This window comes from Halictus rubicundus, chromosome 3 (assembly GCF_050948215.1).
Source record: "Halictus rubicundus isolate RS-2024b chromosome 3, iyHalRubi1_principal, whole genome shotgun sequence".
NCBI classification, from domain to species: domain Eukaryota; kingdom Metazoa; phylum Arthropoda; class Insecta; order Hymenoptera; family Halictidae; genus Halictus; species Halictus rubicundus.
Window position 1 is genome coordinate 12,588,138 of NC_135151.1, and position 20,962 is coordinate 12,609,099.

Consider the following 20,962-nt stretch of genomic DNA (forward strand, 5'->3'; position numbering starts at 1 on the left):
ATAATTTCGGATTACGAGACAATTGATTAAAAAATAATATTTATTCGCGTATGAATAATTGCAAGTGTAAGCGTTACAAATGCTAAGTTACATATTTCAATAATGATTTTCACATTGCATTCAATTTCGAGAAATAATCTCGTATGAAGTTTCTCACGATGTGATCAATACGGATCTGATTAAAACGGTTATTCCAAGGATAAATAGTTAAGCAATGATAAACAGAACAGGCACGCAATCACTGTTCGTTTTTAATATCCTGTTGGTATCCAAGTATATCCAATGAAATTCCAAGATTCGTGTGTTACGTTCGTCTCGGAGAAATTGTATTCAATAATTAGCATTTATCGCTTCAGGGATTTCTACTTTTTTTATTTCGTTGCTTTGACCGATCAAGCAACCATAATATATTCGATCGTGAAAGTCTGATATTATGATTGAAAAAATATTTTCTGTGTTCACAGTGTTACACAAATTTGTCCAAAACATTTACTTAAGCAATTTTTAAATCTTGTTTAGTGTGTAATGTTCAAAACTGTTTTTTTTTTTGTTGTACATAAGTCGGTAGATAATTTTTTTACCTAAACCCTGAAAGTATCTAACAGGTAAGAATTAATTACAATCGTCTACATTGCACATGTTTATTTCAAGGTTACTATGAACATACGATTATTATACTTTGTACTACCTTTTCGTTTTTATTACTATATCTTCTACAGTAACGTCAATTGAGGAAACAGGTCTTATTTAGAATGAAAGCTAGGAAACATCGTGAAACCTGTTTTTCTAAAGATGGCAATTATAAATTCCTTCAATGAATTTTCTCTCTGAAACAGTCAAAAGTTTAATTATTCCTGATTTTCGTAACTTCTTACTAATGCTTGTAGATTTCAAAAATATGTTACTGTGGTTGTGCTATTCATTAACGTTATTGGTGAATGAACTTGATGGTTCTCCCGCCATCTTGAAACTGTGATTATGAAGATGAAAAATTGTGCAACGAAAAAGAAGATGCCCTACGAATTCCATTACAGAATGTTTTGACAACATCACTAATTCGGAGAAATCCAGAATTAGATAAAAAATAAAAAGTTCGTGTCGTACGGATTATTCATATCTTTAGTGTCAATTTTCAAAATGGAAGTGTTAGACGAAGACCGAAAATCTACGAAGGATCTGCAAAAATCTGCAATAATGTGCGAAGTCGATGCGGATCGTTGGCGTTTCAGATGTACGCGATTTATCGCGATCTCTACGATCGCAGGACAGACGGTGCATGCAGGAAGCTCGATCCGAGCTCAGTATTAATCGAGCCGTCCGATAGCACGACAGGCTTACGATGTTGTTATGAGACCGGCGCTTTGAGTTCGATCAGATTGATAAAAAGTTCATCGCACGCGAGAAACATCGTGATTGGTTTTTTCATCGACGTTCTCTTCTGGTAATGGGCCGCTGCAAAAAATTCGTCACACCGCATTGATCATTGAATCGCTCATCCAACGATCCAAGACAAAATTAATACTGCCTTCCGCGATTTCTAAGTTAAGAAACTCAATAACACCGAAGTCGGTTCGTTCTTCGAATTTTGTTTCGACCACCAATACTCCACCATTACAGTTTGTTTAAAAAATTTTGTGGTGCACGAATCGTGTTCGCGATTGCAGGAAAAACAGTAGTAGACTGTAGATTGTTGTTATTGTGACGAAAGAGTATTTGTTCTCGTGACCATGTCGTGAATGACTTATTATTTCAGTTTCTGATATTACGTTGTAATAATTGTTAGAATGCCTTATATTCTTTACTCGAACGATTACAGTGTGAAAATACATATGGTAATAAATTATACAGGTCGGAAAAATAAATTTTTAAAAACATTTGCTCAGTCCAAAGATTGTTTCGTTAACTTTATATTTAATAATAAATATTTGATTTTGATAGATTATTATTTTCAAGAAACATTAGTATTTCAATTCACTTTTTTACAGTGACCTATATTTTACGTGTCCACTTTCGAAATCTACGAATTCTTTGCATAATTATGAAACCGCGTCGTCGATCAAAAATTTCTTTTCTGATACTTTACAAACTGTTGAAATATATTTTTCGAGGTTTATTTAAATATTAAAATTTCTGTAGGCTACATTTCACGCACCTTTCTCGTGTGTTTAAACTAGCGTCGGCATGTCGAGAATGTTCTTGTCTTCGCTCTTGAAGGACTCGAACTGTATATAAATAATATCAATTTAAAGGTAACGGCGCGACACTTCGCAGTTATCAGTGTATGTGTCCGATTTTCCAATTGACATTCGCGCCTCGCGCAATGCACCTCTGACCAGTCTCAGACGTCATCAAAGATCATTGTCTGTACTCCTTAGGATTAAACAAAAATCTTCATTAGAAGGAAAATGTTTTAACAAATTGTTCAGCATCAATCTTCCGAATTATTTAACAGATCAGTCATTATCGTACATTAACACTAAACCTACCACGGCCGGTCAAATTGACCTTTTCAAACTTCTGCGTACAATTTCGTACGACTTTTTTAAAAGTATGTATACAATGTATAATATTTTTCAGTATTTATTTCTCGTTATATTTTGACCGCGCACGGTAGGAATAGGTATACAAGAAGTGTCGGTAGGTTTAGTGTTAATATCGGATTTTTATAGTCATTTTTGTATATTTATACATATTTAATATTCCCGCTTAATATTTTTCACTTGTATAATTTTTTAGGGAGCATTTTTTAATGCTCCCTAATAATTTTGTTTTATTATTTTTCCACGTAGAATGATCGGTACATTTCAATAATTATTTTTGGATACATAATTAATTATTTATGTACGTTTCTCGTGTTTAAAAGTTAATTCAATCTTTGATGATCGCTATGCACACGATTTCCAAGGAAACAGACAATGATGAGAGAGTTGCATTATCGCATTTCATAATTTATTAACACATATATTATTTTCGACTTACAAAAATTATTAAAGAAAGTTGTTGCTTTGCAACTGATAAAGAAAATTTGTATTTTGCATAAAGATCCGCAGACTATTACATAAAAACATAATTATCGCAATAATGAGGCAACATAATTCAAGACTTGGTCACCACACATTTTATCAAAGAATTTGTAACAACGAAGGAATTTCGATCACACAAGAAGAAATGCGCGGAAGAATTACAGTGACTCGCAGCACGTAATATTCGAACACTTTGAAGGAGACAATAATGTTTTTAAGATTGGACCAAACGACGTAAATTTTTTTATGGCAGGGCCAGATAAGAAATTGATAAAAAACAACCTTTAAAATTTTCTTCCCAATTTTTTCAAAATTTCTTTTTTACATCGAGCAGTACACGAACTATTCTAATTTCTAAAAAACAATTCCAAGTCGTTCGGTACACTTTGAAAACAGTAATTCTGTTTGAAATAGCGTCCAAGTATTACCGTGAGTCGCTGTAACTGACCATTTATCAGATTCCAAGTTTCCGTTCGGGGATCATGCAGCGCTATGCCACGTGAACGAAAGCAACGCGCAATTAGTACTCATAACGATATCTTTGTAGATCAATGATGTAACCGCGTAAAATACAAAGCGCGGAGGATGGCGAGTGGTTCGGCGTCACCGTCGCCGAAAAGAAAGGTCGAACTGGAGCGGATCATCGACATGGAGGACGTGACGGTGTCGGTGGCACCGAAACGGATGACCTCGACGCTGTTGTCACTGACGCGATGGCTGACGATGAGGAACACGCCTCGCGCCGAGCCGGAAACGGCCTGGCCGTCGGACGCGTGTACTCTAGAGTATGGGACCCCGCCGCCTATCGAGGAGCCACATTGTTATTCGATGTGCGCCAGCGAGAGTTCCTGCACCGAGGAGATGAATTGCATGTTGCAGGTCAACAAAGGTACAATCAGGAACCTTTTGACGGAGCAGATGAGAGGCGTGGGCGGCCGGCTGCATCTCCTCGACGATCTCCAGGCGGACAAGTTGGACTTAACTAGTCCCCAGCGAGTCGCCAAGACGTACAAGCGCCAGGAAATTAACACTCTCCTGTTGCACGCCAGCTTCGTCGGTCGTCTAGATCTTATCACCAATCTCCACGCCTCTGGAGCCGACTTGAATTATTCCGAGCAGGAGCAAGGTCTCACGCCGCTCCACCTGTGTGCGTTCAGCAACTCGTTGGAAGGCGTGCAATACCTCCTAGCCAACGGTGCGATCATGAACCTGGAACGAAGTCGAACACCGTTCCACTATGCCGCGTTCGGAGACGCCTTCGAGGTAGCTCAGTATTTCCTTCAGTTGGGAGTCCGTCAGGAATCCCCGTGTTCCGAAGAGACTGTATTGCACGCGGCGGCCAGGTCGAACGCTCTGAACGTTTTGAGACTATTAGCACCGCAAAACCCGACTCTGAACAGCCTAGACTGCAACGGATACGGCCCTATACACTATGTGGCGGACAGGGGAGATCCGGATTGCCTAACGGTGCTCCTGGATGCCGGGTGTCAGCTCGACCTGACGACCAGGAAGCGCGACACTGCTCTGCACCTTGCCGCGGAATCCAGTTGCGTGGAGAGCGTCGAGATCCTGATCGAAAGAGGCGCGAACGTTCACTTCAAGAACCACAGGGGTCAGACGGCCTTGCACATAGCCGCCCGCTCTCAGTCGTTGGAGTGCGTGGAGGTGTTGTTGAAGAAAGGCGGCTGCGACCCCGATATCGAAGACAACGACGAGAGAACGCCCCTGCATCTCGCGTTAGGGAGATCGCTGTTGGCCTACGATGTCACCGAGTTTCTTATCAAGTGGAAGGCGAATGTCAACAAAACCGACAAGTACGGCTACACGCCGCTTCACATTGCCGCTTTGAATGAACTGTCCCAATGCGTCGACATACTGATCCAACGAGGAGCCGATCTGAGCGCAACGACGAAAGGCGGGACCAGTGCTCTGTCCATCATTTTGCGTAAAACACCGACGTCGTTGAACGTGTTCAAGCAGAGGCTGGACACGTCCATCACTCTCCATCAGCATGGATCCGCCACGGGCGAGGTGGAGCTCAGACTGGACTTCCATCCTCTGCTGATGCACCAACATCAGGGCGAGATCAGGTACCTGGGCACATTCGTAAAGGAGGGGTACAAAGAGATTCTGGAACATCCCCTGTGCCAGGCGTTCCTCCATTTGAAATGGCAGAAGATCCGCAAATACTACGTGGGCAGGCTAATCTTCTACTTGTTCTATGTCCTCATACTCACCGGCTGGGTAATGACTGCTCTGGCGCACAATTGCTACAACGAGTCGCACGGGCAATTAGACGCCACGCAGCCGCCGCTGTGCGCAAACACCACCGGCATCAATGGCTTCCTCTACAGGCATCCGGCCCTGCTCGAGGTCGAATGGTACGCGCTGATGGTGCTGACCATACTCGAAGCGTTTCGCAAGCTGACCAGCATCCCGACCTACCTCTCCGTTCGCCAGTTCTTCACCCAGGCTGAAAACATGGTCGAGTGGTGCGTGATCTTAAGCGTGTTCGCCACCTCGTTCATCTACACAGGCAGGACCTACCCCTGGCAGAACCACGTGGGAGCGTTCGCGGTCCTCTGCGGTTGGAGCAACCTGATGTTGATGATAGGCCAGCTGCCTATCTTCGGGGCCTACGTGGCCATGTTCACCAGCGTCCAAGCACAAGTCTTTAAGCTCCTGCTGGCGTACGCTTGCCTCTTGGTAGGCTTCACGGCTAGCTTCTGCGTCATCTTCCCGCGCTCCAAGTCTTTCAGCAGCCCGCACATCGGTCTCATCAAAGTGCTCGTGATGATGACCGGCGAGCTGAACTTCGAGGACCTCTTCTTCCCCAGGGAGGAGGACGGCAAGTCCACGGACGTGGGCGGCACATCCTGGATACTGCTCCAAGTCTCCGCCCAATTGTCCTTCGTGTTGTTCCTTCTATTCGTTACTATAGTTCTGATGAATTTGTTAGTAGGAATTGCGGTGCACGATATCAAAGGACTACAAAAGACCGCGGGCCTGGCCAAACTCGTCCGTCAGACGAAGCTAATTTGCGACGTGGAGACTGCGCTCTTTCTAGGCCTGATGCCTAAAAGGCTGACCAAGTTTTTAAAATGGACCGCTCTGCTGCTGCCATCCCCTCTCAGAGCCGTGCTCACTGTCAGACCACTCAATCCTAGAGAGACCAGATTGCCGCGTGATTTGTTATCAGCTGCCCACAAAGTCGCTAAGGAACGGAAGAACGTGTCCGCAACCCTGTGCAGCAGGAAGAGCACTAGTACCGCCTACACCTACCTGAAGAGCGAGCCCTACTCGACGATCAGAAGGACACAGGCCGAGGAGAGTATCTTCGCCGACGAGTCCATGGTACAAGGAGAGCTGTCCGAGCTGAAAAAAATTTGCGAGAGGAATCAGGAGCTCCTGCAGGATCTATTGTTGGTGCTGATGACGGACAAGCGTTACGGAACGGAAAAGGAAAAGGATGCGGCTAATTAAATTCACTCCTACGTTCATGGAATCTCGGCGAACGCCCGTGTATCGTGTGAATGATCTTAGACGCTCCCGGGTTTGGAAAATCCGCGCCGCGAGCAACGGAAGAAATTGTAATACTGCGTCACGGTTTTAAATTAGAGGCGTCGATGATCGTAATTTGTTTGCTGCATATCGCCGTCGGTTTTGTATTTTTAAGACCTGACGAAATTTTGGAAAAGGAGGAACAATCAATGATGGACAGAATGCGTTATGTGCAATATCGGCGCGCGAGACCGTCACGGAAGAAAGATTGCTGATTAAGCGTTTCGCATATTTTGCATTGCACATTTCGAAGCGAAATTCGGGGAAGCGTGAATGTATATTTGATGCGTACATATGGATCGAGAAGGACTCTTTTACGGTTATGAACATGTTTTAAATTCGCATTAGTCGCACGGTTTCCATTGAGAGCTTTTTTCTTGAGCGTTTAATCTGTCGATTCTTGGGATGGCTTTCACGCATAGCACACGCGACTACAAATTCAGATCGATGGAGATAATTTATATTTACATTGTTGTACAAATATTCTTTAGTACGCCTGAGAAATATTTTAATACTGTGTATTAAAAATTTTAATTCCGTCCACGAGATGAATAACGTAAGAATGCTGAGAGTGGGACCATGTAAAAATCGAATGTTAATAGAGCGACGTCAAACGTGACGTACAAATATTATTTAATTGCTATATCGTTTGTTATCGTGTAAATAAATGGAAAGTGTAAATACGACGCGATCGAATAGTGAACCTGATAAATTTTATTTTTTTAACTGAGTGTACAGAAAGATACAAATAAATTATATTTTCCATACTACATAGTTAGGAAATTTTGATGTGGACACGATTTTACATATTTTAGATTTAAATTAATAGTAATTTATCAGTGATAATGGTGAAGTAACGAATGCCTAATGTACATGAAAGAGGTACATGGTGAGTTAAAGAAATGGTGATTAAACAGGTGAAATATTTATGTATCGTTGAGTATTGTTTTCTACAAGTATTTTATACATTTTAAATCGCAATTCATGATAAACTATAAAGCTAAACTTTGTCTAGCTTATATTATAACTGTTGAAAATTATAATAAATTATAAAATATAATGCTTGCTTTTCAGGGGGATATCTATTACGGGGAATTGCTAGTTCATTAAGTGTAAAATTAGTACAAGAGTGGTTGAACGTGGTGAGTCAGTTAATTCTGACACTTTAAATTACTCGTAAGCCATTTGTTATACGAAAAAAACGTTTCAAGTAATTTAAAATTTTAAAGTGAGGTGACTCACCTTGTGTAAACTAAAGTTAAATTTAAATACGTACAATACAAATTGTTTCATTATATTCAGAGAACATTCTGAATTGGCAAGAAACAAATAATTCTCCGAGCTTTGAAATATTTCGTTAAATAAATCTAATCGTGTGCAAAAGAAGCTCTTTGGAATAAAACAAATAGCTATGATGTTGAAATTAATTTTTCGCGATAACATTACACCGTTTCGAATAAGCTACACAATAAAATTCCTTTCTTTTTCCGACATCCGCAAGCTATCAAACGCGACACGTGCAAAATAACAACAATTCCTCGATTATCGTCCGCGGCGTTTTCTGTCAAAATAAATCACGTTCCTTTGAAAATGTATGTATTTTGTTCTTGTTTGGTCTACGTGCCAGTTCGAAACACGGCTGTTGTACAATCGCGTTGCTTGTGCCCGGAGGGACAAAATTTCAGCGATTCTAAACATGTTTCGCAAGATACATATCTACCGAAAAGAAAAACGAGATGTCGAACGGAGGCGGAATGCAAATCAACAAACGCTAATCGGTAGTATAGAATTTAACGGTTCTCACGGTTTATTTCCGACTTCCATTGTGGAACGACCAACCAACCGCGAACGCAAACACACTTTCTGCAATTAATTTGTCAGCTGCTAATTTTCTGCAAACACTGTACGATTACATTTTTGAACCATTTGGACAAAAATTTTATTGAAACAGTACTTAATTTTCCACATTCTCATACAGAAAATTAATCAAGTGTATGATGAATTTAACAAATTGTGTTGAATAATAAATTGACTGGACAAATTAAGATTTCACAACTTCACAAATTTTATTTTATTTTATTTAAATTTAAAATCGTGTCTCGTACACAAAATTACTCAAACGTATAATAAATTCAATAAACTGTGTTGGATTAACAAATTAACTTGACAAGTTAATATTTCATAACGTCACGTAGGGTATAGTCTATCACACCATTCGATAGGGCTCCCAAAAAAAACCCTCTGTGATACGTTTCAAATTGGTACCTCTATCACAAGGATAGTTATAGGGTGAACACGGTTCAACGAATTATGCTCTACTTTTTTGTTGGACTCAAGAAAAAATAAACAAAAAGAGTCACTGTTGTTCCCGTAGAAATTTTTCTGGATGCTGACCGAAAATAATATCCTTCGGTTAGACTTTCAACTTTCACTTAATCGCGCTTACATTAAAAGGTGTTTTAGAATGTTACGAATACGAATTAGAGAAAAACAATGCGACGATCAGCGGTTCGCGGGAAACATTTTCTTTGAATGATTCTTAACAAGTTTTAATTACGAAAACGCTCGATAATTGCTTCTCAGAATCCGATACCTCGGTCGATCTTTCGGTAATTAAGCATTCAAACACGTGCTTCTTTCGCTATCCTTGTCGATGTAGCCTCGAGGCTAGTTAACAGGCTTTGTCTCGGAAATTTAGGTATTTTTCCGAATATGATTACTTGGAATTTTAGATCAAATACATTTGCGTATAAGATTCTCATTTCAACATTTATAAATCAGTGGGTATCACAATGAATAGTTTCTTATAAAATATTAACACTGATTTAATAATTTTACTTAATTTTCATTCTACTTTCTCAATAAATTAGGTTTCACTATACATTTCATACCATTCATCGGCTATCATCAAAATATGAATTCTTCAATATCGGCTTATTTTTAAACACTATAATGAACTTGTAATTATAAGATTAGAAGCTTTAAAAACTTTGCTCGACTACGTTCGAACTGCTTTCAAACACTATTTTCTTGACACAGAAAATTCTAGTTTGAGAGACAGCACACGTCGTTGATCTGACGTGGCGTCTAGTTACACTACATTTGCATATGAAAATCTACCGTGCATAGGAAAGGTTGTCAATCGTTACAAATTGTCGCAATGATTTCAATTATTCGATCATACTTAACAGTTAATAAATCGGTAATGAAGAACGATTATATTTCACTAGATCTGCAGATCCGTGTTACACAAGGGTAATATAAATTTGAATATCGAAAAATACTTCTATCCAAGTACAAGTCACGAGACTTGAAATATTTTCTAGCCACAGACAATCGACGTATAAAATTTCTCACGACCACACAGATTGCTAATCCTAGAAAACTTGGAAAACAGTCTCGGTTTACAAGAAAAAAATATTAATTTTAATTTTGAGTATTATAATTGTAATTTTTAATATTAAGTTCGTGTTATTGACTATTTCCATTTTTCGCGATTGTACCTTCGTTTCTATAAATGTTAACATTGTTCCTTCAAAAACAAGATGAAATTTCTAAGATGTGATTCACAATGCGAAACACGAATTTGGTGTAATCGGATTCGGGAATTATTCTAGACCTCATAAAATGTTCCTTCAAAATACGTGAATGTTTTAAAAATGCTTTATTACCAAACGCGTGCATAGGGGATTGAATTCGAAACAAAAAATACAATTGAACAAATTAGTAAAATGGTAGTAGAAATAGTTTATTTTTAGCCTCCATCGGCCATAAAAAGGAACTCGGTTTACAAATATTCTTATCTACACCTTAACCCACACATCCTTACCTACATCCACGCACGCGCTCATGCTACTTAGTAAAATGGTAATATTCGAATCTCCTATGAAGATCCGCAATTTTAAAAGGAATTTCGCTGGTAGAAATTTATTTTCTCAGTCTGGAAATAAGATGAACACCCTATCAATTTATTTGCTCTTTATCTCGACAGTTTATCTTTTATCGTTCCTATCACACTTCGACGTTCTGCAATGCATAAACATTCACAAATCGAAAATAGTTCACACGATTTTTTGACCTTCGTGTTTAGATTAATGTTTTTCGAGTTCTTAACTCGTTCAGATCCAACGTTGCGTAAACGCAGTATTCCACTTGCAATTCAATTCGATGGACTTACATTATTGAATTCTGTTTGTTCAAGTTGCATTTGTGAAAGAAAATTTTTGAAAGTTTCTCCTCCCGCCTGGGCAGTAAAATATTTCGAAACTATCAGAATATTCATAGCTATGATAAACCAATTTCGTTGTGAAGCATAAAATTCTTATATAGTGTAATATATAAATTAACGTTACTTAGTAATATATAAGTTACGTTATCATCGTTTACGTTTGCATATTTCATTTCACAAAAAGCTCCGGCCCAAAGGTTCTCTTGCAACAGTCGTACTCGTTCTTGTACACTGTCGTAAGTGATAAACAATTACACATATGAAAATCGTCTTATTCGATCGTTTAGAGCTGAATGAATGAAACTGAACGGCCGGTATATCATATGTATGGCGATGATTTGCATGTTGTGCAAACTATTACAATGCTCGTCCAAGATGGCGGCGAACCTAGTTTAGGTTTCGGCATATTTGGACGTACCCGTTGAAATTCGGCTATCAGCTACCAGAGAGAGAAATAACCGGTTCCAATCCGTAAGAAATCATGATGGTCTTACGGTCGGTACGATGATAGCGCACAATTACTGGCCGCGATGGAATTGAACAAGGACGCTGTGTTTCAGGCTCCGGGAGGTGTATCTAGATTTTACGGAACATCTTTAAGTCCGGTGGATCCGTCAAAAGGCTCACATCATCGCGGACTCTTGTCCGGGCGTAACGTGTCTCTTTCAGCTCCGACCATTTTTCTTTTCGGTCGATCACGACCGATCAACGATTTCGAAATATCGTCGTGCCCACCGTGCTGGATCCGGGATACCGCCAGTGAACGCTGCTTCGTACGTTTAAAACATCGAAAACCGAACAGCCAGTGACATTAACTCAGTTAATTGAGCATAACTTCGTCGCAGTGCAATAGTGAATTGTTTCAGTGAGATCATGACACTATACTCTTCCACAAAAGCTGAAATAGACGCTGAAATGACGATTGATGGCGGCTGCTCAATGTAAGATTTGAAAATCGTCATTTGGTATTTCGTAGCACTGTCGAGAACTGAGGTCTACGGGGTTGAATAATTTTCGAGAGAACTCTGTCCGAACTCAGACATTTAGAGAGACGTCTGGTTTTTCGTTAAACTTTATTCAATGTGATATTTTACGAGAACGTATTCGCGTTCGTTTGTTCGTACATAGAAAAACAATTACGTTTTGTTCGTTCGTGAATTTTGTATTACCTTTCCGTGACTGATTTGTAATTCAAACTGCTGAAATTGCCCCAGACTCCGGTAGCGCTGAGTCAACGCTGTACTCGTGCGAGAAAGAACAATGATAACGGATCCATTATTTTCATGTCGGTATTTCAATGACAAACTAACTCCTGTCTTAACGCTTTCAAATGCTTCGAATGAAACATCTTCGACGGAAGCGATGAAGTATTTCCATCTTTTTTTTTTTTTTAGTGTAGCGCAAAAAAACCCGTTTGCATATAAGAACTTTTCGAGAGCCGTGGCGTTTGAACCTATCGAGCGGCAGTTTGTTCGCAGGCTTCCGCACCGGCCGTCCGCTTCGGAATAATTAGCATAATTGCGACAACCTATCTGATACAAAGTTAAAAAGTTCTCTACGTGCAAATTTGCTAGTTCCACGCGCGAACCGCAATGGTTATGCGGCAGAATTCTCGTTTTCTTCCGTGTCCTCTCCCGTCTCGTAGATATTCCGCGAGTGTTTCGGTGATCTCGAGCGCGAGACGAATCAATCAACTACGCTCGATCATAGTTCACCGAGAATTAAAAAACACATCGGTGATTTTTGTTCGGCATCTGACGGAAGCAATCCATAATAATGATCGACGTTCTTGCATAACTTCTTGCTACAAAATTAATTCAGAGAGATGTTTATTCGTGACGGAACTTGACGCTTCGCGCTAATCATTAAAAAGCTTTGAAGTTCATCCCGATGTTCGGATAAATCGGACAGACAAGGGTTTTGAAAAAGTGGCTATCGCTTCAGCCTCGACAGTGCTTTGTCCGAATTCGTTTCGAGCCTTTGAGTAGAGGAAGAGAGCGGAGACCATACGTCCGAACTTTTTGCGCAGATGGGTAGCCTGAGCCACGAGGACGCGCAGCACTCGAAGGTACCACTGGAGAAAAGACCCGGTCGCGTCGGTTTGTTTAGCTACCGTTCTTCGAAGGAAAGAAAAGAAACCTGACAGAATTCCGTCGCCGCCCACGGAGGGGCAAAGGGCAGAGAAGATCCCGTCGAATTCGAGCCAGAGAAAGTCTCTCGCTCGTCGAAACGAACCGACTGGTCGTCGTGACCTCTGTTCCGTTAGTTTTTAAGTTCAAGGTCTCTGTTCGATGAAGGACAACACCGTCGAATAGAAGCGTGTCTTTTCCTATCAGCTTATATATAGAATGAATTCCATACGGAGGCGACCAATATAAGTCACTCGGGCGAGTGACACCAGCAGTCGCGTGTACTGTAATGACCGGGAGCATTCTCTTAAAGTGATCCAAATGACTTTGGGACGTGACGTGATAAACGAAGAAAAGAGTGAGGCCGAGGTATGACGATTGGAATGAACGTTCCACCGTGGCGATACGCGATAGCAGAGAGCGCGTTACGTTACGTCGCAGTTTCTTCATCGTCCACGGCGAAAAGGGGATTCTGAACGGAAGGAATGGAGGACAAGGTAGCGGAAGACCTGCCGAAAATCAGCCTGCAAGCACCGTCGATCGACGGGGAGGAGGTACCGCGGTGCTGCTCGTTGACCAACTTGAGAGATCGTCGTCTGTCGTTCGACGAGAACGATTATCGGCGAGCAACAACGAAAGGGTACGACAATGAGGCGTACGAAGACACTGAAGGAATGGTCCAGACGAGGATGACGAAATCGTTGACAAGCCACGAGAAACGAACGAGACACTATTCGCTGACCAGACCGAAAAATCGACGTTCCTGTCTCTACTTCGACGAGGAGAGAGATCCAACGGCAGACGAGGAGGAGGAGTTCGGTAGCAAGACGATCGACGCGCAACTGTCGGCCACGCACACCTTGAAGCTACCGCAGCCACTCGATGGAAAGGCCAGGCACAGTTCCATGTCGAACTTGAATGACCGTTCGAACGATCTTCTTTCCACGAGGCTAGTGCCCACGTTCAGATCCGTCAGATATAGACAGAACAGCAACTCGGAGAAGATCGTGTTCAACGACGCCCCGCGGATAGACGCGGCGAACGATCGCATCGAGATCGACGCCGGCACACCGCCGCCCGTCGACGAGTCCCTGTTCTACGACAACCTGGACGTGTTCCGGCAGGCTCACATCAACGGAAATGACCTGACGTCGGTCATGTGGTCGATGCTCACCACCGCGGAGATGAAGCTGCTGCTCGAGTTAGAGAAGTGCAACGTGCTGATGAAACTGCCGCCGACCGACCGGATAAAGAACATCGCGTATGTGTGGTGCTGTTACAGAGGCCTGGTGCATTTGTTGCCGCAGCTGGAGCAGATCGGCGCGAGCCACGACTACGCGGTGCCTTGCACCGGCATGACCGCGATCCTCGCCGCGTCCCTCAGCGGCAATGTCGCCTGTCTCGAGCACCTGATCAAGACGGGCGCCGACGTTAACTCCAGGAACCCGATCAACTTCTACACGCCCCTTCACTTCGCCATTCACAGGAACTGCGTGGACGCGGCGCGCGTTTTGCTCGACAACGGCGCGAAGCCGACCACCTGTCTCTACCAGGAGATCGTCGAGCCGGTGTTGCACTCCGCCATTAGGGCCGGTGCCGTGGAGATAGTGAAGTTGTTGCTGGACCGCGGGGCCAGCGTCGTCGAGAAGAACCACATGGGCGAGACACCGCTTCACGTGGCCTGCTTCGTACAGTCCATCGAGTGCGTCGAGGTGCTGCTCGATGCCCCCGGCACCAACATCAACGCCGTGGACAGAGCTCTCAGGACGCCGTTGCATTTCGCTGTGATGACCACTCATTCCTCCGCGAAGCTGGTGGACGTGCTGTTGAAGCACAACGCCCTGGTCAATGCGGCGGACAGGACCGGCTTCACTCCTCTTCACGTAGCCGCGCTGAACGAACAGTCCCATTGCGTAGATGTCCTGATCTGGGCTGGCGCGGACGTCAGCGCGACCACCAGCGCTGGCTTGTCCGCTCTGAACATCATACTCAGAAAGATCCCCGAGTCCCTGCAGGTCTTCAGGCAGAGACTCGACGCGTCGATAACGCTCAGGAGGCCGGTCCCTCATCACAGAGAGTTCGAGATGAGGCTGCACTTCGATCTGCTGTTCCCAAGCGGCAACCAATGCGAGACCAGCTTCATCAACACGTTCGTGCAAGAACGCCGGAAAGACCTGCTGTCGCATCCGCTGGTGATGGCTTTCTTGCATTTGAAATGGGAGAAGATCAGAAAGTTCTATCTGCTCAGGATCCTCCTGTACGCCATGACCGTGATCTGCATGACCACCTACGTGCTCACCGCGTTGGCCTACAAGTGTTACAACTACGACGACGCCAGCAGCTCGAAGATCTGTAACAGCAAACGGCTGTCCGGATTCCTGTTCAGGAGACCCGCCATCGAGATCCAGTGGTACCTACTGCTCATCTTCACCTGCATCTCTATCCCCAGGAAGATATTCGGCTTCATGGTGTACACGTCGGCGAAACAGTACTTCTCGAACATCGACAACGTCCTCGACGGGGTCGTCATAATCAGCGTGTTCGTCACCTCGTTCGTGTACACCGGCCGCACGTACGACTGGCAGAACTACGTGGGAGCGTTCGCGATACTGTGCGCCTGGACAAACCTGATGCTGATGGTCGGCCAGCTGCCGGCCTTCGGTACCTACGTCGCTATGTTCACCCATATACAGTTCGAGTTCGCGAAACTGTTGCTGGCGTACTCCGGGCTGCTGATCGGTTTCACCGTTAGCTTCTGCGTGATCTTCGTCGGGGAACCGTCGTTCGGCAACCCGTTCACCGGACTGATCAAAGTGCTAGCGATGATGGCCGGCGAGTTGGACTTCGACGGACTTATCGCCCAGATCGATCAGGAGGCCGAGGGACCGTTCATGATCTATCATCCTCTCTCGGTTTGCTCGCAGATCCTCTTCACCTTGTTCATCGTGTTCGTCACCGTGATCTTGATGAACCTGCTGGTCGGCATCGCCGTTCACGACATCCAAGGACTGAGAAACCACGCAGGCCTGACGAAACTGGTCCGCCAGACTAAGCTGATCCTATTCACGGAGATGGTCCTCCACAACAGCTCCATACCGTACGCTTTCCGGAAGTGGATGTCCGACCACAAGATCAACGTGGAAAACAGAAAGAGGGTTCTGGTGGTGAAGCCGTTGAACCCTCTGGAGAAAAGGCTGCCGAAGGACATCCTGAAGGCGGCGTACGAGATCGCACAGAAGAACATACCGTTCATGAACGACGACAGTATTAGTCTCAGCGACCACGTGATGTGGATGAGACAACAAAGCGAGGAATACCCGGACTCGAGCATGCAGCTGGTCATCGAGAACCTGGCGAACAAACTGCAGTCCTACGAGGAGACCATCAAGTCGTTGAAGGAGCAACTCTTAAACACCAACAAAACCCTGGAGAATGTTGTGAACAATCTGACCAAGGAAAAAAGAAACTGACACACCCCCTAGGTACCAATATTGAACGTACGCAAAATGCCTCGACCCCAAAATATTCCGGATTCCCGAACCCGATATTAATAATAACCGGTGATCCAAGTGGACGCGAAGTATTACTAGCGAAATCGTCTCACTCGCGGTGTGACGAAAACAAAAAGGCTGAATGAATGAACTTTTCTGTGCGAAAATGAAGTGTATCTATTTTTTAGAAAGAACGATAAGGAGAACGAACAGCGGAGGTGAAAGTGAAAATAAAACGGACCTGTCATGCAAATTTAACAATGCGTTTTGTAATTGTTATGTAACGAAGTAATGATGTTAGCAGTTATACATGCTAGATAATATTTATGACGTTTCAGATAGATATTTATAACGAACCACTTAATTGAATAATTAGTATCAGAACATCCCCAGACCGTTGTTCTCTTATTAATAGAATCCTTTTCGATGGTTGTATAGTGGCTAAATTGACGCAATACAACGATTAGTCGAGTACTTTTATCAAAATTATCGACGGGCCCGATTCACTGTAAGAAATTCTAAATTATTTAGGTAATTAAATCAATATTTTCCTTTTTTTTTCTTTAAAACGTATCTTAAAGAAAAAATCTTTGTCTAGTATCTTATATTGATTGTGCCGTGCCTAATCAATTTTGTTCATTTACGAGTAAGAGTCGAGAGTATTCACTTGTCGCGTGATTAACGTGATGTATTTTTAATTGCAGATTTTATTCCCATTAATATTTACGAATTTGAATGGCAAAGTTGATATCGAAGCAACCGTTTCTGGCGGCGGTCCTACTGGACAATCCGGTGCTATTCGTGTGGGTATTGCATATGGGCTTCGAAACTTTGTTGATGTTGAAATGGTAGAAAAAATGAGAGTTGGTAAGGAAAATAATCATTTGTTCATTACCGATCGATCGTTAATGTTTCCAGCAGCTTTCTTAATAGTTTAATCTACATTTTAATGATCCCCTCCCCCCCCTCACCCCCAAAGTGACTACGAAGAAATATTATTCTAGAGATTATACTAATAATACTATCGTTTCGAAAGAATCAAAATATTAATTTAAGACGAGAGATCAATGACGCAAAACACAGCAGTGATTTGAAAATCATATTTTCCAACTTTATTCATTTATTAATTTGACAATCAATTTTGAAAGTTAATATATATGACAGCAACTAGAACGAAGGTATTACCGGGCGCTCTTTATTGACGCCACTAATTTCTAGATGTAATTCGCAGAGTGGCAATAAGGTCGGCCATTAAATTCATTTTCTCATAGTTACGTTATACTCCATTCCTTAAATTCTATAATCTCTTTCTGTATATGTATACCCCACTTTAATTAATGGAATAGGAATCAATTAAATTATAAATTTTTAACAAACATATCGCGTAAATACTTTCGAACCAAAATTTCAGTTTTTTACTCAAATGTAGTTACTCAAAAGTTAGTAGTTTTTATTCAAATGAAAGTACTCTAACGATTATTAGAGACTGTGTTCTAAATGTATTTTATATGTCTATTCAGCTGGCCTTCTGACAAAGGATCCTCGAACACGTGAAAGGAAGAAGTTTGGACAGGAAGGAGCTCGAAGAAAATTCACATGGAAGAAACGTTAACATTGTTTTTCCATTTTTCTGTACCTTAAACATTATAAATACCTTTTATTTGTTCCGAGAGCCACATTGTGTTAATTTCGCTTATTGAACAATGAAAGATAGCTAATCAATAAATCAATAAATTAAAATTTTGTTGGATATTTGCTACCTATATGCTGTTATAAACATTATATCAAAATGAAATAGAGGTATAAAAATATATCAATTTATATGATTCGTAAAATTTAATATACTTTTTCGGTACAACAAATAGTCTAAATTGTATAAAATATTTGCTTCACATTCTCTCTAATGGTGTTAAACCAAGTAATTTCATACCTTCGGCAAGAATCAGTTTTGACACATGAAACAACAACAGTCTTTGATTCCCTAGATCTGATGGTTCTCCTTTTATCTTTAACTTTTTAAATGCTTTACTGATTGTATTGCTATTTAAAGAAATATTATGATGTAACAAAAGTGTCTTGAATCAACTTATATAAAATTATTATTATTTTTTATTTACTATAATAGTACTGACCTTAATTGCATAAGATATACTGCCAGTACGCATGGCTCAAACTCTTCATATGATCGAAGTATAACTTCATCGAATCTACTAATTAATATAATTAAGTCATCAACTTCTGGTTCCTTTAAAAGACTCGCATCGCATTCTGTTATTAAAGTGGCACCACAGTTGCGTTCCAAACTAGTCAAGCGACAATGCGTGTATTGCAATTTTATTCCAGAATCACCTTTCATCTAATAATAAATTATATTATGCATGTATAATAAGTATAACTAATGAAAATTATAAGTTATGAAAACGATTTACATCAAATATTAAATTCCAATTGAATTCATAGTCTTTCATTCGTCTTTGTATCAAATTGTAAGTAATAATACCAGAGATGCCCAAAATATCAGAAGTCTCATCCATTTCATCTAAAGAAACTTTAGTTGCTGAAAAAAGTTGTTGCATTTAATTCAATTTTCGTTCATTAATCAGAATTATCTAACTGTCAGAATACCTGACTTTAATATATGTTAATAACTTTAAAAACTTTTATCTTAATTACATTAGAAATGTATTGTTATATTGTAGATATATAACTGTAAATGAAATTCGCTTACTAGCTTTCTTCGTTTGCCTTTCTCTCATTATTTCCTGTGCTTCGTTCAATATATCTTCCAAAAATACAGCAGTACCTTTTCTTGTATTCATTCCACGAACTCTTCCAAACTTAATATGTTTCAATCTATCCACCCAAGGTACTTGCATTTTGTTTAAAATTTTCATTAAATTTGAGAAGTGATCAGTCTGAGCATTATCTACTACGTAATACATAGCATCAAATTTATTTTTCTCATACCTATCAATTGCAGCAGCAATATCTCGAGTTATATACAAAGTAGAACCATCACTTTTGATAAGTGGTATGCTTCTTTCTTCAGTTACAGGTATCACTTTTCTATTTTGTTGATCTAACATTAACAATTTCATTTCTTCCATTAAATTAATAATCTTCTTTGTACTCGATGCGGTATACATAGATTCCCAATGATACTCATCAAATGTTATGCTTAATCTCTCATAAGTTCTTTGTAACTCCTGTATAGTAAAATCTTTAAACGTTTGCCATTCTTTGTGAATACTACTATCTCCAAATTCCAATTCCCTGAATATTTCTCTGGCACGGTCATTCATTGTCGAATCTGTCTCAGCTAATTTATTTGCCATAACATATGCCTTGTACAAAGCCTTAATAGGATTTGCTTGGATTTCATTGTTATCAATATTTCCTAGTTCAATTCCTAATCGAATGAAACCAAACTGTGTTCCCCAATCTCCCAAATAATTTAATCTCTTCACTTTATTCTGTAAGAAGCTGTTTACATTAGCAATATAATTCCCTGTAATTGTGGAACGTAAATGTCCTAAATGAAAAGGTTTCGCAATATTTGGTGAACTGAATTCTACTATAATATTTTTATTATTCTCTGGAATCATCGGTGGTGTTGGCCCAGAAAGATTACTTTCTAAAATCGTTTTTATGTACAAATCTCTTGGTACAGCAAAATATGCAGTATCATTTTCTACTGTGATGTTACTAAATGTATTTTCTAAATCAACTTTTGTAATGTTTTGTATTTCACCAAGTACATTATAGCAGTTTGATTTTAATGGAAATACAAAGTAATACGAATTGTTCGTTGTATTAAGTTTTACTTGTAGCTTAGACATAATCTTATGTTGATGTTCATTATTTACATCGTGTAATGGTTTTATAACCTGGAAAGAAATAAACAAACTTTAATTGTGTGCAATCGTACTTATTTCGCAAATTTTTCATATTTTACATAAAGTCATAAAATAACATTTAAGAAAAATGTACTGCAATATAACAACTTATAATTAATATCCTTTTTCTTAGTCTACGAAATAGCCGGTATATTACGAACAAATTCTCTCATAACCTACATAAAATTAATGGAAATTTATTTAGCGTTTAATGAATTGAAATCTTTAGAATTACAATTTTCAAATAAAAATAAAATCATAATCTTATACCTTTTTAAATATTGCAGATCTCAGACTATTGCTCATACTGGAATTGATAGAATTATTTATTGATAAACGTTTATTATAGTCCTATTAATTGTGCCAGTGATTCCTATTAATCGGCATCTTTTTAAAAATTCATTTATCATAATTTTATTTTTTAAATATTACAGTTTTATCGCTCCTGTTGCCAATTTCTTAATAATGTATTATAAAAAATGTTTTTATTCGCAATAAAAATATATCATTTAAGTTTAATGAATATCTTTAGTTATTGTCGTATGTAATGCAATCAAATTTAACTTTATATCACACTTTTAATTCAAAATATTGAGGAAGCGTGAATCAACTTCATTCATAGTTGTCCATAGTG

At 40.4% G+C, this 20,962-nt stretch overlaps 2 protein-coding genes across 2 annotated transcripts; one reads left to right on the forward strand and one right to left on the reverse strand.

Moving 5' to 3' along the window:
- Nucleotides 1-1,166: 1,166 nt before the first annotated feature.
- Wtrw (ankyrin repeat domain 61 water witch) lies at nt 1,167-17,267 on the forward strand. The gene is made up of 5 exons (XM_076784545.1): nt 1,167-1,441; nt 3,571-6,497; nt 12,842-12,911; nt 13,416-16,963; nt 17,137-17,267. The coding sequence occupies exons 2-4, from the start codon at nt 3,609-3,611 to the stop codon at nt 16,409-16,411; spliced, it is 5,955 nt and encodes a 1,984-aa protein (XP_076640660.1). The 5' UTR covers nt 1,167-1,441; nt 3,571-3,608; the 3' UTR covers nt 16,412-16,963; nt 17,137-17,267.
- A 782-nt stretch (nt 17,268-18,049) lies between these two features.
- On the reverse strand, nt 18,050-20,874 carry Argrs-m (arginyl-tRNA synthetase, mitochondrial). The gene is made up of 5 exons (XM_076785434.1): nt 20,599-20,874; nt 19,161-20,319; nt 18,862-18,989; nt 18,565-18,788; nt 18,050-18,472 (listed from the first exon to the last, which is right to left on the reverse strand). The coding sequence occupies exons 1-5, from the start codon at nt 20,632-20,634 to the stop codon at nt 18,322-18,324; spliced, it is 1,698 nt and encodes a 565-aa protein (XP_076641549.1). The 5' UTR covers nt 20,635-20,874; the 3' UTR covers nt 18,050-18,321.
- Nucleotides 20,875-20,962: the final 88 nt, after the last annotated feature.